At 38.7% G+C, this 18,374-nt stretch overlaps 1 protein-coding gene across 3 annotated transcripts in view; it reads left to right on the top strand.

Moving 5' to 3' along the window:
* Window positions 1-18,374, top strand: part of LOC113524760 (hyccin 2) — a 70,689-nt gene that overhangs the window by 32,245 nt on the left and 20,070 nt on the right. For all 3 annotated transcript variants that reach the window (XM_053234466.1, XM_053234465.1, XM_026911129.3), the window contains exons 3-7: window positions 6,314-6,362; window positions 7,859-7,960; window positions 8,539-8,718; window positions 10,952-11,032; window positions 15,516-15,631. In XM_053234466.1, coding sequence (XP_053090441.1) covers window positions 6,315-6,362; window positions 7,859-7,960; window positions 8,539-8,718; window positions 10,952-11,032; window positions 15,516-15,631 — 527 coding nt within the window. In that variant the 5' untranslated portion in view covers window position 6,314. The remainder of the gene's footprint in view (window positions 1-6,313; window positions 6,363-7,858; window positions 7,961-8,538; window positions 8,719-10,951; window positions 11,033-15,515; window positions 15,632-18,374) is intronic.

The following is an 18,374-nucleotide window of genomic DNA, read 5'->3' as shown; positions in this document are numbered from 1 at the left end:
AACTGCAGTGGAATAAGAGGAATAAAATACCTCAGGACATGCTGTTGTGTGAAAATAATCAACTTCAACTTCTATCATGTTCAGTATTAGTTTACAAACATGGAGTTTATAAGCTGAAATCTATTTTCTTAGCAAAAACGTGCAGTCTCAGATCAGTTATTTAAAATTTCCAGTCAGGAGAGTAATTCAAACGGTTAAAATTAACCTTTATTTAAAGTTTAACCTAATAAATAAGTATACAGCACATGACCATGCTTGTACATTAACAATAACTTTTCTTTTAAATCCAATTCATATACGACTTGCTCGGTAGTGTGATACAGGGTAGCACAAGAGAAGTAGATAAGTATACCAATAAAAATGCAAAATCGCTGCATAACAATGCAGGATGTTGGCTGCGAATGTCAGTTAGGAAGAGCCATATGCACATCGCTTCATTGTCACAGCAGCCAAGTAACTAATGAAGACATCAGACAAGTGAAACTGACAGCAGGAATTTGGAAGAGTGAAATGAAACAGATTGTAATCAAAGCGAAAGAGTACAGGCTTGGATCGACAGTGCAGGATTGCGTTTGGATGAGAAGACCACATTTGCATTCAGGGTGGTGTGTCACAGCTGTGCTATCATCTGTCAACTTGAGCAAATAGATCTCTCCGTTCAAATCTCCACATGATTCATCACACAAGATATGAGGGAAAAATGCTAATGACAAACCAGCAAATGGCCAATTTAATTCACTCTCACGTGAACTGATTAGCAGTGATACACAGCTACACACTTCAGGCTGTGCACAAATACAGCATATATACTGATATCATACACAACCGCCAGTCTGATCCCTGCACTACTACCCACTGCCGTCTCTTACATTTCCAGAAATTCAAATCAGCTAGCTATTTCCATGCCCTACCCTGCTTTTGTCAGAGCGTGAGGTTTGATTAATTTTTATTTCATCCATTTTCTGATTGTTAAAACACAGGAAAATGTTACTCAGCATTGTTAATATAATTACTTTTTAAATGCTTTAAAAATCTTATTCTGAGAGAGTAAATATTATGGTTTACAGTTTGTCCAGTGTCTGAAGTGTTTCATTTTGGCGCAGAAAAGTAATTAAACTTGCTACGTTATTATTAATAAAGTCTCATTTAGGTAACTGGTATCATCCAAAACGATCGACTCGGTAGTTAGTGAGTTATGGATGCAAGAAATTCTTTGAATGCTGACATGTTCATGCTATGGACAGTATTTTTAATAACTAATTTTTAATAACCATTATACCATAGTGCTGTTGGATTCAATCAGAATGAATCACATTTGTATTGACAAAAATGTTGGCATGTAGCTTTTGCTTAACTCAGCTTTTCAGCTCTTCATTCTTCCTGGTAGAGGACATTTTTTTAGAACCAGATTATTATTATTATTGTTATTATTATTATTATTATAACTGAACAAACACACAGTCAATGATTTAAGCCTTGTTCACACCAATATAGATACATCTGAAAAAGGCATTTTTATAAAGAAAAGTTTTTCACCCACCCTTCTGATATTATCTGATATTTTCCACCATTTTCTCCCATTTTGGTCGTTTACATATTCCCACCCACCAGCCAGCTATTCCCTATCACATGACAGCTACCAACTGGAGGGTGAAGGTTAACACATGTTTTCTCTGAGACACATGAAACCAGCTGTCACATCTTTTCCAGCTGCTGCTCATGCTGCATCTCAGAGAAACGTAACACTCTCAGAGGAAAAGGCTATCTGCCCTCTTCTGCATACATGAGCTCAGAGACGCCCACGATAGGCTAGTGTTGCATGCATCCCTCCCACTCCTAGAAAACTGCCAAGTCTGCTCTCTAGGACTCCTGGCATCCTGATGATAGATATCATTTTAAAAGACTCAAAAAATGACTCTGTATATAGTAGGTAATGGCAGTGAGCATGCAGAGGTCCTCCATTTATCGTACATTGTGTTAGAAATTTGGCAAGGATGAGTCAGGAACCAGGAGGCTGATGTGATCTTCGCATTCTTGATGTTTATTCACTAACAGTAGCATAACCTCAGGAAGATTTCACCAGCTTGAACAGGTCTTGTGTATATATAGAAGAAGAAGAAGAAGGGAGAGGTTAAAACAGTGTGGAGATACAAAGAAAGGAGGCCTATTGATTGATGTGTCAGGGAGTGCTATCAGCTCTGACCTTAACAGTGACACAACATCAGCAAAACGCAAGAAATGAGAAATACAGCATCTTCAGAGACAGCCTATGCATAAACCTGTCATGCATAATATGGAATATAATTTATTCAAAAGGTCATGAGTTCTTAATCAGCCTATACCAGGAGTCTCAAACAACCCCATATGGATATTCTGAATTTCCTGTGACTTTAAGCCTTGGCCCCTCTACATTTTTTTTTAAATAATTTACAACAGGTTTATACCTTTGGAATATTGTAACATCTTATTATGTCAGTAATATAGGAAGTGTAACATCACTGACTAAGAAGCAAAGAAGCATAGAAATATTCTGTTAACTGTCTTACTAGTCTAGTGGGAAGAGTGAATTTGCATTTCTTGACAAAGCTTTTCAAAAAATCAAGAGGTGTGATTTTAGCATGATAGCACTCCTACCCTTCAACACAAAGCTATCTACACTGGATGGTCAAACTTTTATTCAGTTTGCTATGCTTAGATAAAGAAATCTTGAGTAACAAGAAATTTTGAGTAACAAACACACACTAATCATCAGGACAATGTTGGTGATAATAAGCACACCAGTCTCAACAGTGTTGTGCCAGAAAAGATCCTTTTAGTCATCTTAGTGCCTGGTTCAGCAAAGCAACCTTATAATGACAAGAAGTCTTTCAGGTCATTAGGGTTACTAATGTCAGTGCTACACTGTTTGTTTATTTTTTGTAGAAGCGTGACTGAAACAGCATTAACAACGAAAGTGAAATTAACTCTTGAATGGTGTGCAGCTAGAATCATGTGACAATCAGGGGACTGGTCATGTGATAGTCAGGGGACACTGTTTTCCAAGATCTCCGGTTTCCCCATCAACACTAAAGCGGTGGTTGAACATGCTGTTTTAGTGAGAAGGCCTAGATGGAGAAAATATATATTAATTAGGATAAGGTCTTTGTCACAGGGTCTTGATCAACATGTATGATATTAAGTATGCTCCATTTTCTTTTTCAACACAGTGCTGATATCAGAGCTCAGAGTATAACCTGTTCAGTCCATCTGGACGAGAGTCCTCGTTTGCTGTGTGTAGGTGTGTTGTAATTAATTCATAGCAGATGTCTGTATATAACAGACTATTTGTACCAATTGTGCTGTAGTTTCTTACTCACAGAACACAAGCACACATACTGAGGAATGACTCATCATCGCACATCGCTACTCACATGCATGTTTGCTCTTCCCTGTCTGGTGCAAGAGATAAGAGAAACGTCAGGGCTTCTTCATCTGGAACTGGAAGCTCTTAGTTTTATAGCACTTGTGTTTACAGGCAAAGCTTAAAGGCAATAACAATTTATGACCTGCTGCTGTGGCATGTGACGTCAGGCCTCAGTGGTATACACTTTATTCCCACGTTGAAATTATCAATCAAGCTTAACACACACACACACAATTCCCTCCCAGGTGTATTGCAGCATTTTATTTATGGCAGATGGACTAAGGGAGCTGTGAGTAGCACAGTAGGGTGGAGAACAGTGTCAGGTGGAGAAGTGTTTTAGTTTGAAGGCTGAGCTCTGTGTGATTCCTGTACTGATGGCTCTTATTTTGCTATTCAGGACACGACCAGAGAAAAGCTGGCTGCACTCTCGCTCACCTGCTTTCATTCACTTGTCTCTTTGAAACTGTCATAGATATAAGAATTGAGGCACATTCTGCTCACACACAGCACTTTTTCAGTGTTGTTATGGCTGCAAGGTGGGCTTTGAGAGCTAGTGATAGTGAAGATAGTAAGCCTGAAGAAGATAAGATAGTGAAGCTGGCTGTACTTAATGGAAAACATTTCACATTCATGGTCATCTGCACAATAATTGACAACCTGAGAAATGAGAGAATTAGGAAGGGCATTTTCACCAGTTTGGTTTGCTTGTTATTTGTTTTGGTTATCTAGAGTTTGTTCTGAAGAGGACCGGCACCACCTCACTCGGTTAATCTTGAACTGGTTGCCCAAACGAAGGACGTTACCTATGCACCAGGGTTTGATTCAAACTCTCAAACATGCAATATTTTTGCTTAAACATTTAGAAATGTTTTTCTAAGACAATATGTTTTTTTACTGCCATAGTTATCTTAATGTATGTGTTTCTTTCTGCAAAATGGTATTAGAGGGAATTACAGCAGTGAGTCTCCTCCTGTTAAGTCAAACAAGGTTGGAGACACTTGTAGTGGATCTTGCACAGCAATCTTATCCATTTCAAACTTCTTAATACTCTTATGTTTTCTGGAATTGGCATTGCAAAGCATGTGGTAACTGTGGTAGTTTGGATGTGTGTCTGGTTGAAAGATCTGTTTATGACCAAGTCTTAACCTCCTGGCAGAGGCAATCAAGTCGAAGGCTGAAATTCCTGATAGCACCAGTGTACTAATGATATACACTGATCAGCCAGAACATTAAAACCTCTGACAGGTGAAGTGAATAGCATTTATTACCTTGTTACAATGGCACCTGTCAAGGGGTGGGATATATTAGGCAGCATGTGAACAGTCAGTTCTTGAAGTTGATGTGTTGGTAGCAGGAAAAATGGGCAAGCAAAAGGATCTGAGAGACTTTGACAAGGACCAAATTGTGATGATTAGAAGACTGGGTTAACAGCAGGTCTTGTGGGATGTTCCTGGTATGCAGTGGTTAGCACCTACCAAAAGTGGTCCAAGGAAGGACAACAGGTGGAAGAGCAGCAGGGTCATGGGCACCCAAGACTCATGATTGGTGGGGAACAAAGGCTAGCCCACCTGGTCCGATCCCACAGAAGATTTACTGTAGCACAAATTGCTGAAAAAGTTAATGCTGGCTGTGATAGAGAGGTGTCAGAACACACAGTGCATCACAGCTTGCTGTGTATGGAGCTGCGTAGCCGCAGACCGGTCAGAGTGCCCATGCTGACCCCTGTCCACTGCCGAAAGCATCTACAATGGGCACGTGAGCATCAGAACTGGACCTTGGAGCAATGGAAAAAAGGTCTGATGAATCACATTTCCTTTTACATCATGTGGATGGCCAGGTGCATTTGCGCCGCTTACCTAGGGAAGAGATGGCACCTGGATGCACTATGGGAAGAAGGCAAGCTGGCAGAGGCAGTATGATGCTCTGGGCAATGTTCTGCTGGGAAACCTTGGGTCCTGGCATTCATGTGGATATTACTTTGACACGTACCAGCTATCTAAACATTGTTGCAGACCAAGTACACCCATTCATGGCAACGGTATTCCCTAATGGCAGTGGCCTCTTTCAGCAGGATAATGCGCCCTGCCACACTGCAAAAATAGTTCAGGAATGGTTTGAGGAACATGACAGAGTTTAAGAAGTTGACGTGGCCTCCAAATTCCCCAGATCTCAGTCCGACTGAGCATCTGTGGGATGTGCTGGACAAACAAGTCCGATCCCTGGACGCCCCACCTCTCAACTTAAAGGATCTGCTGCTAACAACTTGGTGCCAGATACCACAGCACACCTTCAGAGGTCTTGTCAAGTCCATGCCTCGACAGGTTAGAGCTGTTTGGTGGCCCAAGGGGGTCCTACACAATATTAGCCAGGTGGTTTTAATGTTATGGCTGATCAGTGTAGCTGTGGTCGTATTGTATCTTGTCAGCCTAGTTTGTACTTTTATGTGCACAGCAACATCATCCTCTTTTTCTGTCATGTTTTTGGTGTGTTTTTTCTCCATAATATTAGATATTTGGGTGTGTTCATCTCTGTAGTGCTCTTCTTGCATGGAGTGCTTATACATGTCCAATACATGTATGTCCAATCACCTTTTTCTTTAACTGCTGCTTCTGTCATTTGATTCTGATTATTTCATGCTATAATATATTACCCAGATCTTGGTTCTGAAGGAGTGTCCCAACTCCCAAAAACAGGTGAATCATGGACAAAACGAGGTTAAAAGTCACGAAGGTGAAGCTACAGCCATGCTGCATGGTTTGATATCAGCTAACAGAGAGACACACTAGAGACAGTCTCCCCTCTAACAGGAAAAGGTCAAAGCAGAAGCTTTGAGGAAAAACAAAATCATCTCATTAATATTCTCTCTCTCTCTCTCTCTGTCTCTCTCTCTCTCACACACTCATTCTCTAGGATGCTGGGGGAGGGGAGAGTAGTGGAGGAATGGCTTTCAGAATTCAAGGTGAGTCGTTCTTCTTCAGCTTTCAGTTTTATCCTTCACTTTATTTAATTCGACTCTAGGGATGGGCGAAATGCCAAAAAAAAAAAAAAAAAAAAAGATACTCATGATAGACATTTAAACAATATGTGATATGTATCACACTTTAGGCTTGCTAGTAACATGGCAGAAAAAAAGTGAAACAGGAAACAGATTTTATTATCCAATCAAATACATTGCTAGAGTGTTTAATTAGGCCAATGTTACAATACATACGGTACAGTACATATGAGACCTTCAGAAAAGCATATTATAAGATGATTCGTTGTGATATGTTATACTGTGGTATTGCTCAGCTCAATTCCACTCCTCTTTCCACTCGTTATCTACAGCTGTGTTGAATTCTCGATTCTGATTGGCCAGATGGTGTTAAATAGTTTTTCTATAGCAGCAGCTTTGATAGACGTTTAACAATTTTTCTGTAACATGACAAGCTAAGCATGACGAGGGACGGACAGGAATTAACTTGTTTTGCGGACATTGCGCATCATCAAATGTAACTATACATAGCTACATTAAAAATAATGATAAAAATAATGATGAGTCATTCTTTAATAAATATTAAATTGTAATTGTTGACAAATTCCTGTGGTATAAGAGGAATGAAAGACTTTGGGATGTGCTGTTGTAGGAAAATAATCAACAGTAACTTGTTCAGTATTTTAATAATGTTGATTATTTTCCTGTAACAGCATGTCCACGAGTGTTTTATTCCATACTTATTTTCTTCCTAGCTGTATTATGAGGGTGCAGTACATCAGCGTGATTGTGTAAGCTTTGAGAAATTAAACAGTAATCTGTACATTTCATAAACTGAACAAATCCTGTTCTCAACATCTCAGCGCTGTGTGTGTGTGTGTGTTTGTGTGTTTGTGTGTTTGTGTGTGCGTGCATGCATGCTGAGCTTAGATGTCATTGTGATTTGTGAAATGAATGGAGCACTAAGTGCTAGACTGTTGAAGCCTACATGCACACCACAGAGAGAGAGAGAGAGAGAGAGAGAGAGAGAGAGGGAGGGAGAGAGAACAGAACTGAATGGTCCGGTAAAGAGCAGGTGGTAACTGAAGGAGTGTGTGCTCCAGTCATCTGGTGAAGACAGGATGGAGCAGTCGTTGCCTTGAGAACCCTAAAGTGTTCTCAACTGTGTTACTGTGCTTTCTGTCTGACTTCGCTTTCTGTCTGACTTCGCTTTCTGTCTGACTTCGCTTTCTGTCTGACTACTCTTTCTACTTCTGACTACACCCAGAAAACAATGAAACCATGGTAGTTGCAAGAGAAATATGCTGTCAGAGCTAATAGTATCTACTCATATATTTTTTTCCTCTTAAATTCCTCTTAATCTTCTTCATCTCTCTCTCTCTCTCTCTTTATTTCAGGCTCTTTCATTCATATGACAGTATTCCTGCATTTATATTTCCAAAGCTTGGGTAATAATCATTTTCTCTTTCTCTCTCCATCAGACATTACCCGAGTCTCAATTCTCCAGCTATGCGAGCTCTCTCTATCGGAAGAAGAATCTGGTTCCGGCCCTCTACAGAGTCATCCAGGACCCCAACAGCGAGGTGAGAGAAGACTTTGGATTACTTGACTGTGACTCTCAGTTGGTCATGGGGATTTAAACTCACAACCCTCCATTAGCCTACAGCTTTAACCAGTGAGCTGTCCCTCAGAAGTCAGGAGGCAGTCATCATTTGGCCTAGTTCTCAGTGTGTCAGGGTCTCAACAGATTCCTTTTCCAGGCAGTTAGGATTCCCAGAACCCCCACCATGTTAGAAAGTTGTGAGTTCAAATCCTACAACTGGCAGAGAGCCACTACTGGAGCAAGGCTCTTAACCCTGCATGGATTCTATGCTCTGTCAGTTGTATGGCCCTTTGGATAAAAATGCATACCAAGTGAATAACTGTAAACTATTTTAAACATCTCAATATTGAGTGATGAAAATTTGATATTGGTGGTTATGGTTAGGCCTGGATCTGGTAACCTTGTTCCTCATATAGTCTGTTTGACTTTCTTTTTCAACCCACAAATGTCATTGACAAAACTGTTTTTGACTGTTCCAGATTCTGGTTCATTCCAGCCTGCATTACGAAGTTCACCTAGGTTAACTTGTGTGTATGTGTTGTGTTTTGTTTTGTGTAGCTTTTGGAACCAGTGTGCAATCAGCTGTTTGAACTGTACCGGAACTCAGATGCCCGTCTGCGGCGCTTCACCCTGCAGTTCCTGCCCGAGCTGGTGTGGGTTTACCTGCGATTCACGGCAAGCAGGGAGCGCCAGATCAACGGCTGCATCGAGGCGCTGCTGCTGGGCATCTATAACCTGGTAGGTAGGAATGGATGAAGGGATGGATGGAATGGACGAAGAGGTGATTGTTTAATGGAACTGAAGTGGCTCTAGGGATGGATGGTTAGCAGTAAGGTAGGAAAATGGATAAGTAGATGTGTAAAGGAATAAATGGAGGTGTATAGTTGGATTGTTGGATGAAGAAGGTGGCAGATGGTTGCGTAAAAGGTACAGGAATCAGTTATGTGTGAGTGGATTGATGGATGGGTGAATCAATGGGTTTGAGTTCCATCGTCTATTTCTTAAAAGTGGTTTCAGTGAGGAGCTTAATTCAGCCACCTCAAATAGTAAAGATCAGAAAATGATGCAGGAGCACTCCGAGTTTCAGAAACTGCTAATCTCCTGGGATTTTCACACACAACACTCTCTAGAGTTTAGACCAAATGGTGCAAAAAACATCCAGTGAGCTGTGATGAATGAGGTCAGAGGAGAAGGCCAGACTAGTTCGAGCTGACAGGAAGGCTACGGTGACGCAAATAACCACTCCTTACAACCATGGTGATCAGAAAAGCATCTCAGAACGCACATAATGTCAAAACTTGAGGTGGATGGGCTACAACAGCAGATGACCACATCATGGTTCCACTACTGTCCTGTAAAATACCAAGTATTTTAGGATAAATTTACTTTAATTAACAGTTAGAGTTCTCTCATTAACCACAAAGAGATTTTTCATACTCATTTTTACCAATGATGCCAATAATTCTGGACTTTATTAAAAATACAACGATAAAATGAATTTAAGCAGTTAATCAGAATTAAGTATAGTGTAAACATCCCAGAAGTTAAAGTCTACTTCCAATAACTTTTATTTTGCTAGTTATAATAAAACAATATGGGTTTCTTAAACTATATTTCTTAAATAAAAAAAATAAGTGCCAGTAAGTAAAGTTATCAAAACCTGCATATTACTGATAATTTTTTTTTTAATTTCTCGTTTTGTTCCCATCCCTAATCAGACACCTTGCTGCGTGTGTGTGTGTGTGTGTGTAAATCAGGTGTGTTAACTCTTGACTAAACTCTGCAGGGGTGTAAACTCTCCTGCAGAGTTGCAAATGGCTGTGTTAGATCATTTAGAGTCGATCAATATCTATCTCAGTGTAATCATAACTCATTATGATCAGTAGGACACGTCACAGCTGTAGACTGAGACTTATTACGGTGTAAAGTGTGTGCGGGTGTGTGTGTGTTGTGGATGGGGTGCAGGAGATTTCAGAGCGGTTTGGTATCAGGAGCAGACTGGACTTCCAGTGTTAGCTGTGAGGCAGCATTCAAGGACACACATGAGTCATGATGGGAGAATATGAAGTGTGTTCATGTGTGTGTATGTGTGTGTGTGTGTGTGTGTGTGTGTGTATATATATATATATATATATATATATATACATACACACACACACACACACAGTGATGGATTTTGTATGCCCACCAAAATGCACATGCTTAGTATTGTGGTGTAAAAAAATTGTTAGCATCAAGCTAGCCAGCTTACTATGATCAGTGGTGTATATTTACCTCCTTAAAACAGTAAACTGTATAGTTAATGTTATAGATTTAGTAAGCGATTATGTCTGTATGCTGACTGATCTAAAGCAAATACTTGTATATACAGAATAACTCATTTAAAGGTAAAGAAGTGCTACTTTGTTTACTGTTGACTCTGTGAGCAGCCATGTTGATTTGTTGTCACTTGCTGAACTCAGAGTTGAGGAGTCCTTCACAAGTTCCCAGAGTAGGGAATTCTGAATTGAGGAGGGGATTTTTTGTTGTTGTTGTTGTTGTCGTTGTCTGAGGCAGTTTTGTCTGACGGCGAGTTGAGCGCAACTTTACTGATTGTGACAAATTATTGACACTGGAGACTCCTTCCAATATAGTAGCTAGATAACACTATACCGAAATCACATCCAGAAGCAACATAATGTATATAGAGATGGCTGCTTATAAATCCAAACATTTTGGCAGATTTCAGTTAAATATCAGTTCAACCAATGCATTTTATAATTTATACAGTTTGCATGGAACCAGCATATACTGCGGTAAATTCTGTTTTTTGTTTTTTTCCTGCCTGCCTTCTAGGAGTTTGTTGTTATTAATTTTGGCATCTCCGCTTGTTATACACCTGGCTGAAGGTGTATCATAACTTGGCATAAATGATGAGGTAGATGGTCAGTTACATTTTTCTCTGATGAAATGCATTTCTTTTATGTTGCAGGAGATTGTAGACAAAGAGGGAAACAGCAAGCTGTTGTCCTTCACCATTCCTTCACTGTCAAAACCATCTATATATCACGAGGTAAGGAAGTGTGTGTGTCTCTTTTTGTGAATGTGTGAGTTTTCAGTGTGTATAAATCCACTGGTACTGGTATGAATGCCGTTGGTGATACCTGTTTATCTACTCTCGCTCTGACGAATGAAGTTCTCATGTGTGAGAATGAGCAAAGCGGATTGAGACGCTGTAATGCATTCAAGTGCTTAATATCCACAAACACGGTAGTTAGCGTGCGTGATTTCACTCCTGCCTTTGCTCTCTCAGTTTTCATAACAGCAGGCTGAGCACGCCACAGGACTCAATCACGTTTGGTGTGTGTGTGTGTGTGTGTGTGTGTGTGTGTGTGTGTGTGTGTGGGCGTTCAGCAACGGCTGATCCGAGCTCCTGCTGTTCCGGAGAAGTGCCTGTGCTTTTCAGACGTGTCAGAAATGGTGCATCAAGCGTGAAGATGCTCAGTGCACACTGACCAGAAATCATGCCATGATTTTCACAAATCTTTCCATGCAGCTTCATTAGTGGTTTTTAGGTGTTTGAGTAGTGTTTTGAGTGAGCATCATTGCCAACTCGAGTACTGCAAAGCAACTGTTTTTTTTTTTTTTTTTTTTTTTTTTATAAATCTTTTACAAAGAGTGAAGTCTATTCCCTGTGGCAGCCCTGAACAAAGGTGTGATTTTTTTTTTTTCTTTTTTTTCCTTCCTTTTCAATTGCTGTGTCAAAGTTAGTAGTTTGACTTAATATCTTGTTATTTTGACTTACTATGAATTTTATGACTTGCTAAGTCATGTCGACATAGTATCTTGATTTACTAAGTTTTTATTTTGATTTAGTATCTCATATTCTGACTTATGATGTCACTATTTTGACTTGATAAAGAGATACTGAGTCATTATTTTGATTTAGTATCTCATTATTCTGACTTACTAAGTCATTATTTTGACAGTATCCCATTATTTTGAGTTATTAAGTCGTTATTTTGATTTAGTATCTCGTCATATCTCAACTTCTTGTTTTGACTTCCTAAGTCATTATTTTGAAGAACAACCTTGTTGTTTTAACTTTTGTTGTTTCTCTTGACTTCAAAATAATGACTTAGGAAGTCAAAACAAGAAGTTACTCAAAATAACGAGACACTAATTCAGCGACTTGGTTAGTCAAAATAATGGTACGGCAATTAAAAAAAAATTCAGCCTTGCGCTTCAGGGCTTCCTTAATTCCTATAATAATCCCTGGAGTGTGTTATTCTTATACCACAGCTTATACCACAGCGATTTGCCAGCAATTAAAATGTTTAATCTATTAATGAACGACATGTCTCACATTTTAATGGTTTATAGTTAGATTTAAAGATGTGGAATGTCTGAGAGACAAGCTAGTTCCTGTTCACCAGCATCTCTCTCTCTCTCTCTCTCTCTCTCTCTCTCTCACACACACACACACACACACACACACACACACACACACACACACACACCACATCAATGATTATAAGAATTGCATTGTTAAACAACAAAGCATTTTTATTATTAGTTTGTTTATTATCAGTCTTAGATTATATGGCATTTTCTCCATATACGTCCCTGAGTATGAGCTGTTACTATAGAAACAATAATGCATTAGAATGAGTGAATTAATATTAACCTATCATTCATGTTATACCTGAAACTACCTGTACTAATGCACACATACTGACCATTATATTATATTATATTATATTATATTATATTAATTCATATTCATTAATTTTATTTCTTTATTCATTCAGTCTTTCTTTCTTTTTTTGTTAATTAATATTAATTGCTATACTTTATGATTCCAGCTGCTTCTTTCTGCTCTGTCTTCTTCTTGCTTATCTTATTATTGTTTTTTTGTTCCTGTCCCTAGTCCTGAAGGAATTGTGGGTGCCCTCTAAATATTCATCACTGTTCGTAATGAGGTTAAATGATTTGTTTTTTCATGTTATTATTCCCTTGTTTGTTGTAATTTTCCTCGCTCTGAGCTGACACTCATGGTTCTCTGACTTGTCTTAATGAGATTCATGCCTGCACTTAGCCATAGAGCTGCCTGATTATGTCGATGTTTATGTTGTTTTTATGCGAGCTGGCCAGGTCACACCTGACACTGCTTCCTGTGTTGTTAACGTTTAATAATGTCTTTATGAAGCTGGCAATGCAGGAGAGCAATTTCTCACACACACCTAATGGTCGGGAGTTTGAGAATTAATTGTGGTTTTCATTACCCAATGTGTCAAACAAGAGCATTTTAAGGAGTAGCACCATTGAATTACTGTATATACAGGTTGAATTTGCACAATATTTGGTGCAAAATGTTTGGCTAGTAATGGAATTTCTCTATAATTAATTAATATATTCTATAATTTACTCAATTAGCTCTCATTTATAGTTTGACCTGAAAAAAAAAGGAAGAAAAAAATTATGACTGTGCCTATGAGTGTATGCAGTTAGTGTAGAATTATCTTACACTGATAATCTGCTAACAAACTTAACACAAAGTCTATCATGTAACATAGAACCAACAAACAGCTAATTTTCGCACTTTCTTTCACATGGTAAACACTTAGCAACATTAATACCTAAATCCTGTGCTATAGACCATACATTTTGTCTACTACTCTTTCTCATGGGACTAAAAACGCTGGACAGGCCACGCCCACAAGCGACAGCAATAGCGCTCGCCGCATGCCTACAAGAGACAATTTACAGGCGGGACAAACGACTTGTCTCTTGCTAGCATAAATGCAGGGTGACAGGGTTTTCCAAGGTCATGGAAATCCTGGAAAAGTCATGGGAAATGATTTCCCTGGAATTTTCCAGACTTGGATAGGTTTTGGTAAATGATAAAATATTCTTTATGTTTTGGAAAATATGTGAAATCTTTTATCAGCCTCAGTTTAAATATAAAGTAGCTAATTTTTAAGGTGTAACATATGCAGGAGTTGGTTTTTGAGAACCGATATCCAGGACAGGGGCTCAAAGGGATGAATCTAATACCTCTGGTCAAAGGCCACTGGCTTGATGCCGGACTACATGAGAATGTGCAAACACACAAGTGACACAGATTACGTACTCACCTACATATTTTTGGAACATCTGGATTAAAAGTGGATTAAATCTACTTAGAGGGCAGGTTAGAGCCAGAGTATCTATATATTATAGATACTATTTAAACACGATAACTCAATAAGAAGAGTTCATGGCTAACAGCAAAAAAAATGCTACTGATACATTGCTAATTAAAAATAAGTACAACCCCAGTCTAAAATGTCTTTCTACTTATAATATTGTGTCCAATGGACAGTTTATTAAGTGGGAGGGGGAAAAAAAGGCAAAAACAAGTTTGTTTGAGGGGGGGCACACTGGCTTAGTGGCTAGCACTGTTGCCTCACATCTCCGGGGTTGGAGGTTCGACTCCCGCCTCCGCCCTGTGTGCGCACAGCTTGCATGCTGACCCCGTCCCCGTTAGGATAAGCGGCACAGAGGATGGATGGATGGATGGTTGGAAGTTTGTTTGAATGTACGGAAATGTCATGTATTTCGTGTGGGAACCCTGAGTTTTTTTTTTCCTCAGTGAATAATCAACACACTCCTCTTGGCTCATGCAGTTTTGTTAACAAACACATTTAGCATCTACTCTCAGCTTTAGATTTGCCCTGCAGCGACGCAGCAGTAACTGATGCGGCGCTGTGCTTTAGCTTCTACAGACACACTGTATGACTAAATTACTGCAAGTAATTACAAGCATGAGATCCCTCAATCTCAGCACTGCCACACAAGGTTACTGCAAGGGGAGCGTGCGTGTGTGTGTGTGTGTGTGTGTGAGTTCTTGAAAGATTTTCTACATCACACACTCCTTATCTCACACGCACGCAGAGGCTTCAGTATTCGTCACTATTCTGCTGTCACACTGCCAGCGTGTGTCTCTGCAGTGCTGCTTATGTGTTGGTACAGAAGACTGTGGAGCTCCTCAGTGCTGAGAAGAATGACAAAGCTTATTAAATCTGATGCTGTTCTCCGAGTGACGTGTGACACACACTTTAACCTCACTGAAAATAGAATATAGAATTTATGATGATGATCTATCCCAAATCATTTGAAGTGTCCCTGAAATCAAAAATTATTTTTATATGGTTTCTTAGGATTGGTTACATATTAATTAATTAATTGATTGACTGGTTTATTAATTTAATTATATGAGGCTCAGGGACAGAAATCCCACTCATGTCTACCTGTAACAAACTCAAACGTTTGGGCCTGGATACCTGTTCTGGCTCGCAGTGGCACTTGGGGTCCTTATAAATGTCATACACAGAATCATTTTTAATGATGTTGAGATGATAGTGAAATATTTTCAACAGTTTCTTGGTTGTGAATGTATTAAGCATTTTCATAGATTATTGTTCAGTGATTTTTTTTTTTTTTTTAAGCACTGTGATATTTCATTTTTGAAATCTATTTATTTATTTATTTATTTTTAACGTGTGTCCCCTCAGCCCTCCAGTCTCGGTTCCATGGCTCTGACAGAGGGAGCTCTATGTCAGCATGATCTAATCAGAGTGGTTTACAGCGGCCTGCATCCCCAGAGAGAGACCTTCACCGCACAAAACAGGTATCACACGTGTGCTATTTTTAGTTCAGTCCTTAGTTGCCTCCCTAGGGACATACACTCTCTCATTCTCTCTCTCACACACACACACACACACACACACACACACAGAGTGAGAGAGAGAGAGCACCTGGCCCTCATAAATATCACACATCGATCTCAGCTTGGATATGTCCCACATATCTCGAACAGATTTTTGTGTACGCATGTGTGTTTCCTTATGCTGTCTTTTTTTTTTTTTAACATTTGCAGAAATATAATTACAGTCAGATGATTTGAAGTAGTTGGGTCCCTCTTTTCCTGTCAGCACAACCATAATCATAATTCATCTCTGTTCCTATTTTTGTGGTCATAAATGAATGGTACACTGATGGTGGTGGTGTGGCGCAAAAGAGTGTGTGTGATTTTCAAAAAAAATTTCAGGACAGACGCAGGGATAAAACTCTATTCCTGTTCCTATTCCTCTCTCCCTGACTTCTAAATCCTGCCCCGTTACTTACAGCCTGGCTTTGTGGATGTTTACTCTTTATTTCATACCACTTCAACATACACAGTCTACTTCATTCAACTACTAATCAAATCAAACGATTTCTTATTTTATATGTAGCATTTTAAGAACAAACAGCTCAGTTAATCTCAAGATGATGTCAGTTATCGAAAGTTCCAATAACATGACATGCATCCACATACTGTATATTAAACTTAAAAAATTTTTTTTTTTTTTTTTTTTTTTGCTGTTGGAGCTGGTATGAAGCTGGTTATATAACTAATGTAGTCGTGCATGGGTCTTAAATTCTCCTTTAATATGTTTACAAAAAAACAAATGTGGTAGATGTCATGTTTTTCGTAGAGGCTTTACACACATGCTGTAAATTGATAAGATGTAATTAGTATATATTTATTCATGAGCATGAGGATTCAGTTCCATTAGTCCAAAACATTTGGGTTTGCTTGTTTGCTTGTTTGTTTGCTTGCTTGCTTGTTTTTGTTTGCTGGATTACTTGTTGCTTGTGTGTGCTTGTGTGCTTGTTGCTTGTTTGCTTGCGTGCTTGTTGCTTGTTTGTGTGCTTGTTGCTTGTTTGCTTGTTTGCTTGTTTGTTTTTGTTTGATGCCTTGGTTGCTTGTTGCTTGTTGTTTGCTTGCTTGTTTGCTAGCTTGCTTGTTTGCTTGTTTGTTTTTGTTTGATGCCTTGTTTGCTTGCTTGTTTGCTAGCTTGCTTGTTTGTTTGTTTGTTTGCTTATTTGCTTTGTTTTGTTTTTTTTTTAAGCACACTATTAAATATTGATAAATATATACTGCTTTAACTGCAGGTCTAGACTGCACACTTTAGCATGCATCCTGTATTGTGTAGTGTTTATAGTTTGATAAATAGAGGCTGAACTCTGCCACATTCAGTCTATGTTCATCACCGAATTTCTGCATGTTTTTCTCTTTAAGACATTTCGATCTCTGCATTATCCTGGTGTCTGTATTCTTGACCACTTGCATTTAATCCCTTCCACTGATTTTGGACTGTTGATTCATCTAGGCACAGAGAAAAAAGAAATATTTCTCTAAGTTCAGTCAGCTAGTTATTACTACCACTAGAAATCAGTACGAAGTTAGTAGGTGAACTCTGTATAAGTATATGCCATTATACATCTGTTCTTAAAGGAAACAAGTGGCGCTGATTGGATTGGACATTGCAGCTGCCGGCGTAATTACACCTGTTAATAAAATATTCATTAAAATCCTGCTCATTGCCTTTTACACCAAAGGTCACGAACACACCGGGTTGTATATACATTGGTGTAATGTTTTTGTGTGTGCAATGATCACTAAAATAGAACACTAGTTCCAGACATTTCCATTGATTAACCCCTGCTGAGTTAAAGGAGAGAGTGCTTTACATTCCCTGCATAGCTGAGTAATGTGCCGTGTCTTGTCCACCTCTCCAGCTGTGTGTCATGCAGCGGCAAGTAACAAGGGTTATTTGGCCAAAGAGTTCACATATTCACAACAATATTATTTTGGCAATTATTTCAGTAGCTTGTTTTTCTTAGTTATCATATCTTTATGTAATCTTTACAAAAGTATTACTAATACTCTGGCTAAATGTCTGGCTGCGTACTCGGTTATTTATTATAATTATTTATTTTTCAGTACCTGCTGTGCATTATTTAGTGACTTCAGTGAAGGTAATAGTTACAGAAAAGTTACAGAGTTTTAATATTACAAGCATAATTTTAAGCTTTTTTAAAGCTTTTAATTTAACGGTTGTGTCACATGTGTTAGATCACATGGTGTCTGAGTATTTATTTATTTATTTATTTATTTAATTATCCTACTGAAACTTGATAACAATAACTTTAAATACAAATGAAACGTATGTACTTACTAAAACTGACAGATCCTGAGAGTTTAAGATAATTAACAGGGTGATATGACGTGATATCTGTGGTAACTTTTTAGTTTAAAACTTTTTTTTTGGCTCTGTTCTGGTTGAGGCAGGGTCAGAGAAGCCTGAAATAAAACCATCATACCCTCTACAGGATTGTGACTTACAGTTTTTTTCTCAGATATCTTTAAAATATCTATTATTATAGGTCTAGAAAACACTCAAACATTAGGAACTGAACTTTTCTACCAATGTCTTGTAAGCAGTAAAGGTCATGTATACAGTGCGTGTGTAAAGAGCCACACAGAAGCTCTCTGATTGTTTTGGCTCACTAGCTGAAACTTAACACCCTCTGCACGTGTTTATTGT

Source organism: Pangasianodon hypophthalmus, chromosome 5, assembly GCF_027358585.1.
Source record: "Pangasianodon hypophthalmus isolate fPanHyp1 chromosome 5, fPanHyp1.pri, whole genome shotgun sequence".
Lineage (NCBI taxonomy): Eukaryota > Metazoa > Chordata > Actinopteri > Siluriformes > Pangasiidae > Pangasianodon > Pangasianodon hypophthalmus.
This window is presented reverse-complemented; position numbering and strand designations above follow the sequence as displayed.